The 16,890-nt window shown below is 34.1% G+C and overlaps 3 protein-coding genes across 10 annotated transcripts; 2 read left to right on the top strand and 1 right to left on the bottom strand.

Annotated features, from left to right (window-relative positions):
• Positions 1-1,424: 1,424 nt before the first annotated feature.
• On the bottom strand, positions 1,425-5,625 carry LOC116843049 (cdc42 homolog). 6 transcript variants are annotated; one of them, XR_004377828.1, is made up of 6 exons: positions 5,367-5,489; positions 4,068-4,267; positions 3,821-3,930; positions 3,490-3,687; positions 3,172-3,312; positions 1,425-1,608 (listed from the first exon to the last, which is right to left on the bottom strand). XR_004377828.1 is itself a non-coding variant. In XM_032813062.1 (5 exons), the coding sequence occupies exons 2-5, from the start codon at positions 4,243-4,245 to the stop codon at positions 3,223-3,225; spliced, it is 576 nt and encodes a 191-aa protein (XP_032668953.1). In that variant the 5' UTR covers positions 4,246-4,267; positions 5,489-5,625; the 3' UTR covers positions 1,682-3,222. The 6 variants fall into 6 exon arrangements, 1 of the variants encoding a protein (XP_032668953.1); XR_004377827.1 differs by having other exon boundaries at positions 5,307-5,482; XR_004377826.1 differs by lacking the exon at positions 5,367-5,489 and adding an exon at positions 5,094-5,295.
• Positions 5,626-6,178: 553 nt separating this feature from the next.
• Positions 6,179-8,932, top strand: LOC116843062 (polyglutamine-binding protein 1). 2 transcript variants are annotated; one of them, XM_032813088.1, is made up of 7 exons: positions 6,179-6,328; positions 6,875-6,965; positions 7,103-7,212; positions 7,347-7,522; positions 7,634-7,814; positions 7,945-8,108; positions 8,197-8,932. In XM_032813088.1, exons 2-7 carry the CDS (start codon positions 6,896-6,898, stop codon positions 8,387-8,389), a joined length of 894 nt encoding a protein of 297 aa, XP_032668979.1. In that variant the 5' UTR covers positions 6,179-6,328; positions 6,875-6,895; the 3' UTR covers positions 8,390-8,932. The 2 variants fall into 2 exon arrangements, with proteins under 2 accessions (XP_032668979.1, XP_032668978.1); XM_032813087.1 differs by lacking the exon at positions 6,179-6,328 and adding an exon at positions 6,335-6,477.
• A 147-nt stretch (positions 8,933-9,079) lies between these two features.
• Positions 9,080-16,687, top strand: LOC116843058 (sodium/potassium/calcium exchanger 3-like). 2 transcript variants are annotated; one of them, XR_004377832.1, is made up of 6 exons: positions 9,080-9,467; positions 10,872-11,383; positions 14,256-14,499; positions 15,217-15,396; positions 15,553-16,066; positions 16,374-16,515. XR_004377832.1 is itself a non-coding variant. In XM_032813077.1 (6 exons), the coding sequence occupies exons 1-6, from the start codon at positions 9,374-9,376 to the stop codon at positions 16,685-16,687; spliced, it is 1,650 nt and encodes a 549-aa protein (XP_032668968.1). In that variant the 5' UTR covers positions 9,080-9,373. The 2 variants fall into 2 exon arrangements, 1 of the variants encoding a protein (XP_032668968.1); XM_032813077.1 differs by having other exon boundaries at positions 15,553-15,858; positions 16,374-16,687.
• Positions 16,688-16,890: the final 203 nt, after the last annotated feature.

The following is a 16,890-nucleotide window of genomic DNA, read 5'->3' as shown; positions in this document are numbered from 1 at the left end:
GTCGTCGTCGTCGTTGTTGTTGTTGGCTACCGTGAAATTCCCCGAGTACTCCTCACGCATGACGACGACGACGATGACGACGACGACGATGACGACGACGACGAAATGGGTCGAAACTCTCCGGAGAAAGAGAGAGAGAGAGAAAGCCGCTAATACTCCACTCGATTCGTTAATTCGTGCCCGTCTCACGTATCTTGCACTTGTCACGTCTCTCCCTCTTTTCTCTTCGCCTAGCGAATTCGCTAAAAGAAGCAAATTCGCGATTTGGCGAACGAACAACTTATCTTTTGTCAGGTTCAGTGCCTTTCGTAGACTTCGCTGCGGAAAACGTCGATTATTTCTTCCCGATTCCCAAGTTTGCTATCTTACAATACGCGTTTTTACTTATTTCGTAAAGAAAAGCTTGAAATCCTTCCTCACGAAATTTTACTCCTTTCCTCGCTTAAACTTTGCTGTCACATTTGTCCGAAATTGACGCTACGTGCAATTATCACATACTATTGCGTCGTGTAATTATTTTTTATACAAAGTGTTTGAACAAGAAAACCTGGAAAGTTGATTACAAGCATTTGAATTAGTAACTCTGCGGAACGGTTGTCTTCGAACATATACGCGCATACTTCCGTGTTTCAAGAACATTTCATTGAGCGAGTAATTTCTTACGTTTTCCCAGCTTACGATTTCACAATCGTTGATAATAGGATATCGTGTTATGTAACTATTCTTGCTCAGTCACAGTCTCAGAGAATCGCCTTTTACAATTGTTACATAGTCATGAATAATTATGTGTCGATACCTTTTCCGAGATGATATTACCGCCTTTTATAAATTTTTCAAGTATAACTCACTTTATATCGCTTGCATTTCTCGCTTACGAAAGTGATGAAATTACTATTTTCTTGCTTTTCCAGCGAACAAAATGAAAAACGGCTGTGACAATTGTACGGATAAATTGCAGAATATCCGTGTCAGCCTGTGAATTCTACATAAAAGATCCAGTACGCACGCTCCAATTAACTTAGTTTATGTTCCGCGGTCATCTCAATTGGATTATGTCATCCGACAGAGAGAAAAAAATTCATACTTGCATGTACGGCATGTATGGTATACGAGAGAGATCGTATTGGATTATAGGGTCGTCCGAATTCACTGAGCCGTACTCATGTGTGCCTGATAATAATATCAAAACTGACGATGACACTATCTCTACGATCACAAGAGATAAACCAGATCATAAAAAGTCAGAGGCTGCATTGTTGCAAAACTGACGACCGTTGACTCATATAATGGAACATTAAACAGTGGAACAACCTATGCATCAGAAAATAAAACATACGTACGAGATGTAATAATAATTACCAAATCGTTTCAGCGATTATAATTAAAAAATGGAAAAAGGATATGTATCCACATTGAGGAAGCAATTTATTAAAAAAAATTCACACTACCAATTTATTGTTAAAAACATCTTACATATTAAATAGCTGAAAACTTTGCAGTTTATCTTTTTGTTTACGGTATGGTGTCGTAACGAGTTTTCGCTTCCTGGAGTAGTAGAATACTTTTATGCGACTGTGAAACATTTCCTGCCCGATTGCGCAATTCGCCCTAAAAAATGTTACGAATTAACTTGCATCTATTATGGCAACACTGTCGGGGGTACGCATAAACTGGCGAATTATTATATTACAAATATCTTTATTCTTGTAATTCTGGAATCAAAAGTGACTCAAATATCAGCGAATACAAAAGAGAAAAATGTCAATTATGATAGAAATATACAAATATTCTTCCCGGCTAGTAATACATACACGCACATACACACGCACACACGCATCATGTGATATTCTCACAAGAATTCTCTCTCTCTGGCACTTATCAAATTAATCATTTTTACCCTTTACTTATATATTTTATGTGTAAAATGATTTGTAACGTTGGTACAAATCGCAACCAATTAGCCTAATTAACTCGATTTCTCTTAGCTTTCTATCGCACAGTAAATTTCTTTTATTACATATGTATTATAAAGAGTTGTCTGAAAGTCGATTTTTAGTAGCAGAAGCTATTGAGAAATGCGTCATTTTGCTAATCTTTTCAATTCTTCAAGAGTTTTATAAAAACTCCTTAATATATCTTCGATCTCTATCAAGAATAACACTATAACGTCGCTGTGACAAATTGCAATAGAAAATCAATGAAGATAAAAAACGATATAGAATAGATTTACTTTGTATGGACAAAACTTCTGAGAGGAATCAGAAACATTCAATATTTTCAACGTTATATTTAAATCATTCTGTTTTTTTCGATAGAGAAAAGGCGATGTGTTATATGTTATTGTTTCAGTATATATTATATAATTAAATTAAAATACTTTAAAAAGTATTTGAAATTTTTAATAGGATATGTAAGATATCAAGTCTTGAATAAGTCTCTACTTTCATGTTTATAATATCTAAATAAAAAAAATCTTTAAATGTATTTTCATAGATCTTTTTGTTTCTCACCACACTCCGAGAATATTCTCACCATATCCAAGAATATATATTTTATAATAACTTATGAAAAATAATCTTTACATAACTCTACATATAATTTTTACGAATTATATAAATCTATGAATCTACGGATTATGTCTCACTAAGTGTTAATAATGATAAAAATTAATAATGTGATAATAGAGAAATAAGAATAATGAAATAAAATTCTTAACTAAAAACAGAACTAAATTAGTTTAATCATCTTTAAGAAGATTTCATTTTTTTTATAGCACATTAGCTATATATATAATAACCGTACTTTTATCATTTATGTTCGATGAACTAGACAGTCATTATCAATACCTTTGAGTATAACCACTGCTGCAAAAGCTGAAATTGTGTTCTAATGAGATTACATGTAACTGAATCGTATGTAATGCATATAAATCACTAAGAAGATATTCAATTGCAATGTGTGGTGAAATATTAAACTAATAAAATATATTAATACGATTTGCTTTATATTGAGAATATATATCGATATGGCCATCAATAGAGATAAAGACTGTTTCATATCCACAGGTTATCGCTATATGCATCGACGTTAGAAAATATTTACCATATGCCTTAAAATTTAACAATTGTCACTATGAAATTTCTCGCATGCAGTGTGTATGAGAAAACTTACAGTCTTCATCACTGTAGGACTAACAGTTTTATAAAAAAGACCAAAGACCTCCTACAAAATGGTACACCTTCTTCTCCTAACAGGTTCTGGAGGCTCTAGAGCCGCTAGTATTGCTTCATCAAAAACATTCTTCAATCCTTTCTGAAAGATTAAGGAACCACTTAACAATATATCTAATAAAAATCATGAATTCATCTTATACATGTTTGCTTCGTACGTCAAATGCAAATTTAAAAATTATATTTGGATGTACATGTGTTGCTGCAAAAAATAATTAGATCTACATACATACACAAATTAGCTGCCAGTATATAATACCTGTGTAAGAGCGCTACATTCGACATATTTTACGGCTTTTAGTTCCTTAGCAAGCTTTTCTCCTTGTTCGCCCGAGATAGCCTTTTGCTTATTCTTTGCAAGCTTTTCAATTGTTGCTGCGTCATCTCGTAAATCAATTTGCGTGCCGACCAACAAAAATGGCGTCTTCTGACAATGATGCGTTATTTCCGGTACCCACTATATGTATAATAAAAATATTAAAGATCAAATATTTAATATTATCTTTATATTTCTGACCATGTCTAACACCAATATTCGGTAAATATAACATATAAGAAATGTAACAATAATGCTCTTAATTATGTCATACCTTTTCCTTAACATTTTCGAATGATGATGGTGATACAACTGAGAAACACACAAGAAATACATCAGTTTGTGGATAACTTAGTGGACGCAAACGATCATAATCTTCTTGACCTGTAAAATTCCATAATTTTTAAGTAAACTGTCCCTGTGATATATACAATTCTATTCTTTGTTATTTAAGAATTTAATGTATAGTGAATTTATCTTATTTTTTGTAAACAATTTTAAGGATTAATGACTATATTTACCTGCAGTATCAAATAATCCTAATGTGTATGGCTCACCGCCAATCATGACGGTGACTGCATAATTATCAAATACTGTTGGAACATATTCAGATGGAAATTTGTTTGTAGTATATGAGATTAATAAGCAAGTTTTACCAACTGCCCCATCTCCTACTACAACACATTTTATTGTCTGCATTTTGGGTACTGCCAGGTGTTATCTGTAAGAAAAACATATAGAAATGACAGGAGACTATTTTGTTATATTAATGGATATTCTATATATAATTTTATCAATATATTATTACTCATAATAAGTAGTAATTTTTTGCAGTTTTATACATTGATACAATTATTATAAATGTAATAAAATATATTCTATAACAAATGGAAATAAACTTATTATTCCTAGAATAATTTTTGTTTTTACAACACAAACAATACTTTTATAAACTAAATATAATTAAAACATAGAATAATTTTATTAGGAATGATAAGAATAATATATATTTCATAATTCTTTATTAAAAACAAAAGACTTAATGCTATTTGTTTTATATAAAAATTTCTTTTCGAAGTTACAAATATAATACATATTCATATATTTTCATATCAAATGATCAATGAACCATATCAAATTATGCTGTACATTATCATGACATTGTTATTTTAAGCTTCATAACATTCACATATAATTATTCAGAATTATATGTAGCTTTGAATAAGTTGCCTTTCTGACGGTGAATATTAATTCCTACGTTCAAATTAAATTCAATATAAATGCAAAATAAAGCAAACTAAGTTTTCATATTAATAAATCAATATAAGCATTGAACACATCGAAAATGTGTCAAGGCTGAAAAAAATAAATTAATAAAATAAAAATATATTAAGTTTTATATTACTTTATAAGTATATATAGTTATGTATTGCCTAGAATAAAGCGACGATTATATCAATACCGGCAAGCGCAAATTTATACTTAATTAAGCGAGGAATTTAATTAGCGCAATAACGACTGGCAGAGATAGATTATTGCATGCAAACCTCGTTCACGTATGAGAGTACTGCCTCAAGTATAGTTGTCGAATGAAGGGGCAAAGAATCGGCGCGCAAAAATCGGTTGTTACGTTGATTCGACAAATCACTGAAGCACCCGAATGTCCGGTTTTGCGTAAGCTTTGCGTATTACGTTAAATCTACTGAAAAAGAAGCGTGCAGCGTGCGGCAAGCTCCGTGCAAAGTGGCACACATGCATACTGGAGAATTGTTTTTGGAGTCGCCATTTTGATCGTTTATGTCAAATACATTATCTCGTACGGCGAAATTATGAGACCTGAGCACCTCGCGATGCACGTAAATTTACGATTTCCTCGGAATCTCGTATGTTAGAGAAGAGTTTTAACGCAGCCAAAAAAAGAAAATTTGAGTTAAACACTCACACGCAACTGGGCGTCGACACTGGAGAACGCTTTATCCTCACGAAGCTCTCGGTTTGTCTAGATGGACGTCACGCCGATAACACACCACATTTAAGGCTATCTTGCATAGATTTACGCACACATAAGATCATGTTTTCATAGAAGTCGAAAGGAAATATTTGTCGATAACAAATTTTTCCTATTGCCATAGACAAGAAAACACGAAAAATGACTCTTTTTGTAAGTTTACAGATTGAAAGAATCTATCTCGTAATATTAACATATATAATATTAACATGTAAAAGATGGTAAATGGTTACATAAAGTTATCTTAAATTGTATTTATCAAATTTTGGATTAAAACCAGTTTTTAATCTGTAAACGCAACAAAAAGATAAGGTTGAAAATTGTATGATCCTCATTTCTTATTTAATTCGATATATCTTAGCAGAAAACAGTGACAAAATTATAATCTTAATACGATTAGCAACTAAAGACTTAATGTAGAATGCTTCTCGAACCGTTTCGATAGCACTGTTTTTCCAAAGTTACAGTCTGTTGAATTTTAAATAATTTTCAAGTTATACGTCTGACTCGCCGGTGAGTAGAATTACTTAGAAAAATGAAGGTCCGTCTGATCCATCGTTGATTCATACTACCTCGATTCTTCATCATGGAAGGTGGCGACTCGTAGCGGAGACTTTGGAACTACTTTAATTTTTGGCTCTCGCAGCCAACACGTCGCGTTCCGTATCATGTAGAGCCTGCGAGAATCATAAATTAGAAGTGTAGTTCCAAAGTCTCCGCTACAAGCCGTCACCTTCCATGAAGAATCGAGGTCGTAGTACGAGTCAATAATAGGTGCAGCAAATCTTTATTTTTTTAAGTAGTTCTAATCAACGACGGGTCAAACACTTTTTAGTCTAACCTGAAAATTAGCTAAAATTCAGCGGACTGTAACTTTGACTGTAAAATAACACTATCGAAGCAGTTCAAGAAGCATTTTACAGGTCGGAGTCTTCAGTTTCTACATTAATATCATAATTTTGCCATCGTTTCTATCAAAATATATCGAGTTAAATGAAATCGAAATCGTAAAATTTATAACCTCATCTGTTAATTGAGTTTTCACATAAAAAATTTGTTTTTATCAAAAATTTTTATTGTCATAAGCTTCAAAATAGTAAATCTAAAATTTAATAATTTCGATCGCAGTGTGAATTTATTATCTTGTTATTATGGCTAATATCTATTTACATATTCACTAAATTATACTACCTGTACAAAATGATTAAAAAAGTACAACTAATGAACAAACATAATGTTTAAAGTTACATATAACAACTACATATTATAAAACTTTCTCAATATTGTGTATTTTAATATTGTGTATTTTAAAAAATTCAGGAGGTGTTAATAGAAGACAAAATGCCTTTGCCAGCTACATTAGCTGCTCGTCTTGCAAAAAGAGGATTAATAACTGGTTCTGAAAAAAATGGTATGTTTAATCCTAACAATATATTTAAGCAATTGTTATTTTTCATTCCTAAGATAATCTGCATCTATTTCTAAGAAAAAATACATTATAACAATACCATCTATAATTTTTTTTATATTAAACCATTAATTTTGTAGAATCTGGAAAAAAAGAAGCAAAGAAGAAAATACACGAAGAAGTGATAGCTGAAGATTACGATAACACAAAGGAAGAAATCAATCAAATTGACTTATCTCAAAAATTTATGGTAAGTATGATTATGAAAGGTTAAATAAAAATATACGATAGTATATTCATATAGTATGTAAATTCATAAGAAACATTCAATATTTGTACTCTCATATATACGCTGTAATATGTTAAATATAGTATTTCATTTAGGGTTATAGTGGATGTCCTAATAAGTATAATATTTATCATGAATGTACAAAGAAATGTAAGGAATTATGGGGATTAGGGCATGTGCAACCTTCAGACAAATATTTGAAACAACAAATGAAGTTAATCCAAAAGTATCCCTTACCAGAAACTTGGAAAGCTGTTTATGATCCTGGATCGTGAGTATTTAATTAGAAGTTTGTTAGCTCCGCACAAATATATCTACTTTGTAGTAATTTTTGGGATTGTTGTATTAGCGTACAGAAAAAAAATGTATTACCTGTTTTTAGTGGGCAACACTATTATTGGGACTGGTCTTCTGACTTAGTATCTTGGTTACCACCAGGTCATCCTAAATGTCAAATATCACAACCTGCATCTCAATTACGAGAAGAATTGCACTTGAAAGCAGGTGATCAAGATGACAATATGTCGAGTGATGAAAGTGGGAGTGATCAAGAACCAATGGAAGTTAGTAATAATATACTTATACTCCTTATATAATATTGTAGATCTACAGTTTATACATTATGCAAGCATTATAAACACACCATAAAATTAAATAGATTCAATATTCACAAATAAGTTTATGATTTTGCAGGTGGATGAAGCTGATGCCAAAAAAGATAAAAAAGTCGAAAATCGTATAAGATATAAGGGACCAGACAATAAAAGATCTCAGAGATCTGATAGAACGGATAACAAAGATAAAAAAGATCGGACATTAGATCCTATGGATCCAGCGTCATATAGTGATATTCCCAGGTATAGATTTCTATCATAAAAATATATTAGAGTTGCATAATTTTCGACTGTATGTAATTATGTATAATATATATTTAACGCATCGTAGAGGAAAATGGTCAGATGGATTGGCTAGACACAATGAAGCAAAGACTGGTGCAGATACGACTGCTTCAGGACCACTCTATCAAATGAGACCATATCCCAGTCCAGGCGCGGTACTACGCTCTAATAGAGCCAATAAAGCAGAATCAGAATCGTCAAATAAACCGAAAGTTGCATTTCCAGAGAAACCAGAATAAATATGCTAATAACTGTAATAATATAATTTAGCTTCTACATATTTTTTCGTTACTGAAATTACTTCTTACGTATTATATTAACATATTTATGACAGAGCTGACACAGTACGTTTTGTGTACAAAATTATTTGTTATGCAAGAAATTATATTTATAAAAGCTGATAATGCTATTTATTACTTAATAATTCAGAAACACATTCGAAAATGAAGAATCATAATTAGGAAACATTAAAACACTCTTATGATGCAAAATTACTTTGGCATTTATTTGTCTTCTTTGCGGAAGATTAATATCATGTTATCTCTCTTCTTGATTTCTTTTCAAATATATCGGACAAATATGTGTAATTTAATATGAATATTCCCGCCTTAATTACTGTGCGTGAACGACTGAAATTTATCGTCGAACGTGTCTGTCGCCAAGTGTTTCTTATGGCAATACTGAAGCGAACACCAAATAAGTTGATTTCTGTATAAACTAAACTTATTGTACTTACTTTCTGTATTTACTGTCTAGATATATAAACTGAATATATTTTTTAATATAATATTAATATTATTAAAAAATGATATATATTGACCTATTATATTAAATGATATCTCTCTGTGTGTAGTATCGCATATTAAGGTAGTATTTTAAAATTATATTAGAATAGTATTAAACTATATAAATATTCGATGTTGGAATATGGATTGATATATGCGTATAACGATCGATAAACTGTAGACTAACGCGTGAACTTTTGTACGTGTCTTTATCTAGTTTTATACCACTCGACAGTTAAAGAAGATAAAGCTCTCTGCGGGAAGTCAGTAGGAAGGAGTGAGACAGTCTGATCGACGGAATTTATCATAAATGCCGTTACCGCGGCTGGAGCAACAGTTTACCGTATTTCGTCTCGGTAGTTGCGTCGCTTGTAAGATCCGCTTCGATATATCGCGCCGCGGCGGCATTTTCACGTCTTCGCGCTAGGCTTACAAAAAATGAATATCAGCATCGCGACGACAATACTCTTTATTTTTGCGTTTATACCTGCCTATGATAATGCGTATCTAGGATTTACGGAATTCTTCATTGGTGAGTTTTATGGGGATAAAATTTACCGACTTGATTTGTCAAGTCATGATTATTACATTGCTGTAATATTTATAATCGGTATTAATATTATTAAGCTTCGAAAAGTACGTGTTGAACGTCTAAAGGATATCTTTCAGATATTTGTATCGCCTTTGCTGATCTAACATAATTTCTATTGATGGTGTATATGAATAAAGCAGCACAATGATTGCATTCAGCGAATGCAACAATTGAGTAAACGATTTTTTGGGAGGTTATAATGCAATTACTACATCTAAAAATATACATCAATCATGAATAATTGTTACTAATTGATTATCCCATATAGCACAAATGTTCGATAAATATCCTAAGAACATTTTAAGAATATTCAAATATTCTTAGAACGTTCTTAGGATATCTATTGAATATTTGTTCTGTATGGGATACAACTATTGTGTTCGCTGAACGCAATTAATGTTATTTCTCACTCGACGATGTAACTGTTATATGCAACATGTATCGTATTGCACTTATATTGTTGAGTAAGAAATTATTACATTGATATAATGTTACTGTTACTTGGTTTTTACTGGGCAATGATTTTCAAAGAAGCGTGCCCAAACAGCATGAATGTCTGAAATAGTCTTAGGAACGTCCTAAAGACGTCTAGATAGAATATCTTTCAGACGTCTTAGACATTTATGCTGTATGAGTTAAGATGACTTAGACATTTATGCTGTATGAGTAATTTTATATAAATTTTGGACAACGGACAAAAGAAAAGGAAGAAGAAGAAATATAGAGATGGAATCGCGCATCTCGATGGAAAGATCATTGCGCGAGGATCAAAGTGCAAAGTGTGTTGAGTGTGTTTTTGTAATTGGAAAATCGTGATCAAAAATCACTTTTATAAATGCATTCTATCACTTTGTCGTAGTCGTAGAATGTGTTTCGCGTATATCATATACGATATTAATAATCAATAATAACACTTAGCATATTATTCTTAATTAACATAAATTTTTAAATGAAATGCGATGCAAATTCCAAAAAAATTTTCACGAAAAGTTCATGCGTACGCTGCAAATTCTAAAAAAAGATTTCCGCGAAAAGCTCATGCGTATACTGCAAGAAACTACTCAACTACCTTATTAAAGCTATCAGCTGAAGACATTGCAAATGTTACGTGAATATCATTATCATTTCATTATTACTAAATTTATGCAGACAATAAGCGCATACATTTCACAAGAAGATATATCTGAACGCGCACAAACTACAAAATGAAGTGAAGAGAGTCTGATGTGCATCTCGAATATTCGAGATCTTCTGATATTTCAGTGTATCTCTTCGACATTTTATCTATTGACCGGCCGTTTGGCCATTCCTCTTAACATAAAAGAAACTTGCTTGTTTGATTAGACAGAAACCAGCATGCAAATTCGACGAACAATTCGTGTTGCGTCGACGTTTACGAGGATGTTCCAAGCCACCTCGTCGATAGCGCGTTCGTGGAGATTATCTCGAAGTTGGACGACGAAGAGAAGTCAAAATTATACGACGAAACAAAGCCGCAGAACTGCACGCCGCACTCACTCGAAGAGTTCCCGGACGATCTCTTTACGGCAGAGCAGCGGCGTCAAGGCGCGGTAGCATTGCACGCGTTCTTCAGCTTCTACTGCTTCTTGATGACCGCGTTTGTTTGCAACGACTACCTGCTGCCGTCGCTCGACTGCATTTGCGCGCATATGAAGATCAGCAGCGACGTGGCCGGGGCGACCTTCCTCGCCGCCGCGAGCAGCTTCCCCGAGCTCTTCGTCAACATGATCGGTACCTTCGTGACGAAATCCGATCTCGGAGTCGGCACTGTCATGGGCAGCGCGGTCTTCGACACCTTCGCCACTCCAGCATGCGGCGCGTTATCGGCGTTTCACGTAAGTGCATCCAAAACGGATATCGGGTACTATCGTATCCGGTGAATGTCGCAATAGATCGGTGGTATCACAATATGAAAATCTCATCTCGCTTATCTCTATCTATTTAGTGGTTTATACAGGGTGCCTGACAATTCATGACATGATCCATTGTGTGCAAGTAGAACTCATTAGATCTTCACACAGAATTCCTCTACCAGTTCGCAAACAACCACGTAGAATTTTGAATTATTAACTTTGAATTATTAAATGAAAATTAATGGAGAATATGATCACACGATACGACGGTAGATGAGCTGTGATGGTGGCGTCTGCCGCTGTGTACATTAGAAAGTCAAACTGAACGGAAAAATTCTTTATCATTTTGCAAAAGACTACGTAGACGTTTAGTTAAAAGATGATTGATACATGATTAAAGATGATTGATGCGTGATTAAAGATGATTGATGCATGATTATGCGCGATAATGCCAACTAAGTACAATAACACCTACAGTAAATACGTGTGTTATGTAATGGTTACATTATTGAGTGGGAAATTATAATATTGATATAATGTTACTGTTATAGTCGGTGTTTACTGAGAAAGAAAGAAATATGGGATAGAGAGTTGGAAACATGTATAGATGGTATTCTCTTGCGCAAACAACCTGTGGAATCCGTGGTATTTGGGTTTATATGATAACTCATTATGTATGGATATGACACAAGGGCGCGCGCTTTCGCACACCTCCGCGTAGAGAACGGTCTGTAGATACTGGTTATCTCAACACTAATCCCTGATCCAGGTCCTGATCATCCCATTTAACTACAACGCAGTACCTGCGACACGATGTGTATCGCTCGCCCTTCCTCTTCTGTGTGTTTACGCGACAACGAGACATCGTGTCAATTTCACTCGAAATATCGCCGATAAGCTACCTTATCGAGACAATACGCAGTCTATCAGTTTCTCAATAACAATGTTTTATAGGTCATAAACATTCAAAGGAGGCCCTTGAATGAAAACTTTTTGTTCTGTGCTTATATGTATGTGCTTAATATTTAGTTTCTCGTGTTAAATACTTCGTTATCGCCCAATACTCGAACTTTTAATTATTGTTTTTTATTTATCACATTTAATATATATTAGAGAAGGGAATAGCTATTTTGGCAACATCCAGAGTAAAAGTATTTGTCTCTTTAAAAAAAGCCTTTTTTAAAAAAAGAACAGAAATATATATTTTAAAGCACAAAATTTTTTTCCTTTCTCTTCTCTTTCATAGCACGCGTGTTTGACGCATTAAAATTGAATTGTTCATTGACTTTTGAATCGTATGATTATCTGGATTGATAATTTGCCTTTTAATTACCTGAACATATCTAAACAATCGGGATATCGTTCTCATGTTTGTAAGACTGCTGTTACTTAATATGTTAGCACTTTGTATGAAGCAATCGCGACAGGAAATCTTGTCATATAACATACTTAACGAGAATTAGAGTAAAACCCTAGACAACATAATGTCTAAAATCGGGATATAAAACGTCTTAAAGATCACCTTTAAGTTGTCTTTCAAACGATTTGCGTATAAATGTCTTTAAGACGTCTTAAAGATTTTCTTTAAGATGTCTTATGTCCCGATTTTAGACATTATGTTGTCTGGGAGAAAAACTGCAGTACCAATTATATATAAATTACATATAAATACTTGAAATGTTATATAAAATTTATTTTCGGAACGTACAATGGAAAATAATTAGTTTTGTCAGTCTTCTTTAATCTTGTTTATTATATAATCAAGGCAGCGACCACTCGTGTCATTATTTGAGAGTCTCTGAAAGAATCAAGGAGTTTAAGAAATTAACCTGCGGAATTCCCCGATGTCATGAATAATGTCATGTGCTGCCTTCACGATACGATGATGTATTTCATTTTATCGTACTTGGTTATTGTCAGAACAAATATATCTACATTGACGGATTTTATCGCGATATGAAAGCTTGAAATCCAGACTGCCAGAATACATCTAATTAACAGCCATTTCTACAGTAAAAAGTGTAATTTGTATATCACGTTTGTATATACTATTATATTATATTATATTTATATTACATTCATCCGTCACTAATTAAAATTTGATAAAATACTAATCTAGATCCGGTTTTGGCGCGATAAGTTCGATTAGCATTCCAATCGATTTTTGCGTTATTTGTTATCACCTATATCATGAATACCGAAGTATATAACTCAAAGATTAAAGATTAATATATCTCTTTAATAATATCGGAAATTACATTTTCATATTATCAGCTAACATTTCGATTTTGCATCAACTCTGCATATTTTCTGCTGACACTTCCACGTTTACTACATTCAAGAAGTCGGCAATCGCAGTAACTCTAATAATAATACAAATATTATGGCACTTGTGTTGATCTGCGTGCGAATTTAGAGGAATCGCAACGGATTACAAATTCTCCTAATCAATTTTTTATTCATCTATTGATACATGTCAAGAGATAAGGAACTGCGCGTACTGATTACGCCACACAATTCTTGCAAATGACAATGGTACAGCAATAATAATGTTCATATTTTCCTTGACTATTCTTTTCTGTATCGACGTGCAACGATAATATATCGCTTTACTTCACGCCAACAGTTTATTGTCTCATTAAGATTATGTGTTTAAGGACCTAATTCCATTTTTATTGTCGTCTTGCAAAAGCCTCGCGTAAAAATAAAAGAATGTTCGAGAAGAAGAAAACTGTCCTCATGCAAAAACCGCATCAATTTTGAGATAAACACTATTTGTATCTTTTATAGCTCGTCTCGCTCGCAATATTGCCGGAGCAAATAAAACTGTTGTCTGTTTCATATTCTTCAACAGGCAATACAATTAGAATGGCGGATATTAACACGCGATTGCATATTTAACGTGATATCAGTCAGCACTCTGGTGGTCATAATGAGGGACGGCGTAATTGAGTTATACGAAGCAGCCATCCTCATAGTATTGCTAATCGCTTACCTAACGATATTGTTTTGCGGCAAATGCTTTGTACGATGGTATAGTAAGTTTGCGCATCTGTTTACTGGCAAAACCAGCGGCACAGTCTTTTCAGAAGAAAAATGTAAGTGCTTGTTTAATTTTTGAAATATCTATTTAATAATATCTAATAATGTCTAATAATATCTAATAATATCTAATAATATCTAATAATATCTGTATTGTGCGATATGAGATATAAGCAAAACAAAGCAAAGTAATAATATAAAGAATAGTTAGACTTTAAACCTATGTTTTAAATATCTCAATGACATATAATGTTGATTAGCGTAATTTTGTATAATCATATTTTTTTTTGTATACTGTGACTAAATTCTACAAAAAATTATATATATATATATATATATATATATATATATACACATATAACAACAATTAGTCATATATTTAATAATTGAATATACAAATATATACACAGAGAAATAATTGTGAAATCGTATGTGATATACCCCACAAAAACGTACGTCGAATTCACGTCGAATCCACGAAATCACGTGGATTCCACGTGGGTGTAACGTGCATGTTTTTGTGGGGTATTCTTTAATACGATGAACAAGTATCAAAGTTCTTGTGATTACTTGTAAGTTCAAACAAGTTGCTAAAGTATAAGATGCTCTAATAAGAAACTCTCACATCTCCTTAATGTCTTTTACGTTGACATGTAATACTTGTCGACAGGTGATGGCGTAATTCAGTATAACCGCGTATGCATTCATCTAAGAGTCTAGCGAGATACGTGGACCACCTGTGTGTATGAACTTTGCACTTTGTTATTCGACAGCTCCCAAGAGCAAGGAAGAACCCATAGTCGACGGTCTCTATAGACCGTACTTTCATGGCGAACTCGTGGCGGAATATAGAAGGAAAAGCGGTGCGAGCATCGGAGCTCAGAAGCCTTCCACTGATCGCGATGTGGAAGCACAAAATAATCTGGAAACTGCGGAGGAATATGTGGAGCCAGGTACATACATACATATTGCGCGCGAGCGCGTAATCTGAATCGCGCAAGGGCAAACTTACTTAATATGCGAATATGTGTTATTACGATAAGATAATCCCAATATCAGCAGAATTTGTAAATTGCTGTCTTCTCTTGTGGACCCTCTTTCCGTTTTAGATACGCCCTTTGTATGGCCAACCGGCGGTAATCTAGCCAAAATCTGGTTCTGCTTTGTTTGGCCTTTAAAACTAATCTTGTTCGTTACCGTACCGGACAGCAGATACAAACGATGGAAAAACTGGTATCCGGTAACGTTCATTATGTGCGTCTTATGGATTGCGATTACCTCCTACCTGGTATCATGGATGATGACTGTCCTCGGCGACACTATAGATATTTCGGATTCCATAACGGGTCTCACGTTTCTGGCCGCCGGCGGCAATATGCCAGAACTCATCTCGATCGTGATACTTTCCAGGCAAGGTGAGCAGTCGGATGAAAACACGTGGAACAATTCGTCTCTCGATGTCCTCGAACCGGGATAATAGGTTCATTTTTGCGCAATGAGATGCACCCCCTCAGATGTCGCATTAAAGTTCGAGAAGAAGAAAGACGAGATCTACCTTCTTCGAAGTATCAATCGAAGAGAAACACGCCCGTCAGAAGGGTCGAAGAATCTGTTTCATTCGATGTAAACATTCGATGTAGATGCTCAAGTTAGAATGATCTGTCCAGCAATTGAATACTACTCAATGAATAAACAGTTTGCAATATTTATTATAATGTTATGTGGCGCACTTTATGATTCAAGTGAGTAACTAGAAATAACTCACAGATCGTATGATTATGTCAGAGAAAATGTTTCGCAAAAGGTTAACCTGACTTCGCCTGTTCAAATAACGGAGTTTGGCGCTCATTTACTGGACAAATCACCCTATGTAGCGTCTCCCGGCAAGCACTGCAATCTAGAATTGATATTTTCTAATGTTGTATCGCAGGTAACGGTGACATGGCTATGAGCAATACATTAGGCGCAAACACACTCGATATTTTAATGTGTCTTGGAGTACCCTGGTTTATAAAGACCTGCATATCAGGGAAGAGCATTCACATCGTCTCGGGTGCGCTGTTGTACAGCGTACTCTCCATCATCATATGTGTGATTATTTTCTACATGGTGATCGCATTCAACAAGTATCAACTGAACAAGAATGTGGGCGTGATTTGTTTGATATTGTACGCGATATTCCTCATCTTCGCTGTACTGGTAGAGCTCAACGTTTTTTTCCCCGTCAACTTACCCATGTGCTGACCTCCATCGCATTCAACGACGCTTCTGTCGTCGCTCTTTGTTTCTATTTTTCGATCGCCACGAGTCGATCCTTCTCAAGGCGGGGAAACCGACGTTGAATCGAGATCAACAGCTTTTAACAGCTTCTCCTCGTGCGTTTAGGAGAGCAAAATGACGGAGTCCCGCGATCATGAGACTGAGAACATGAACAAAAATTGAGGCGC

Source organism: Odontomachus brunneus, unplaced genomic scaffold (assembly GCF_010583005.1).
Source record: "Odontomachus brunneus isolate Ranch 3 - 2012 unplaced genomic scaffold, Obru_v1 Obru_scaffold_029, whole genome shotgun sequence".
Classification (NCBI taxonomy): Eukaryota; Metazoa; Arthropoda; class Insecta; order Hymenoptera; family Formicidae; genus Odontomachus; species Odontomachus brunneus.
Note: the sequence above shows the minus strand (reverse complement) of the source record. Positions and strands in the feature narration are given on the sequence as shown.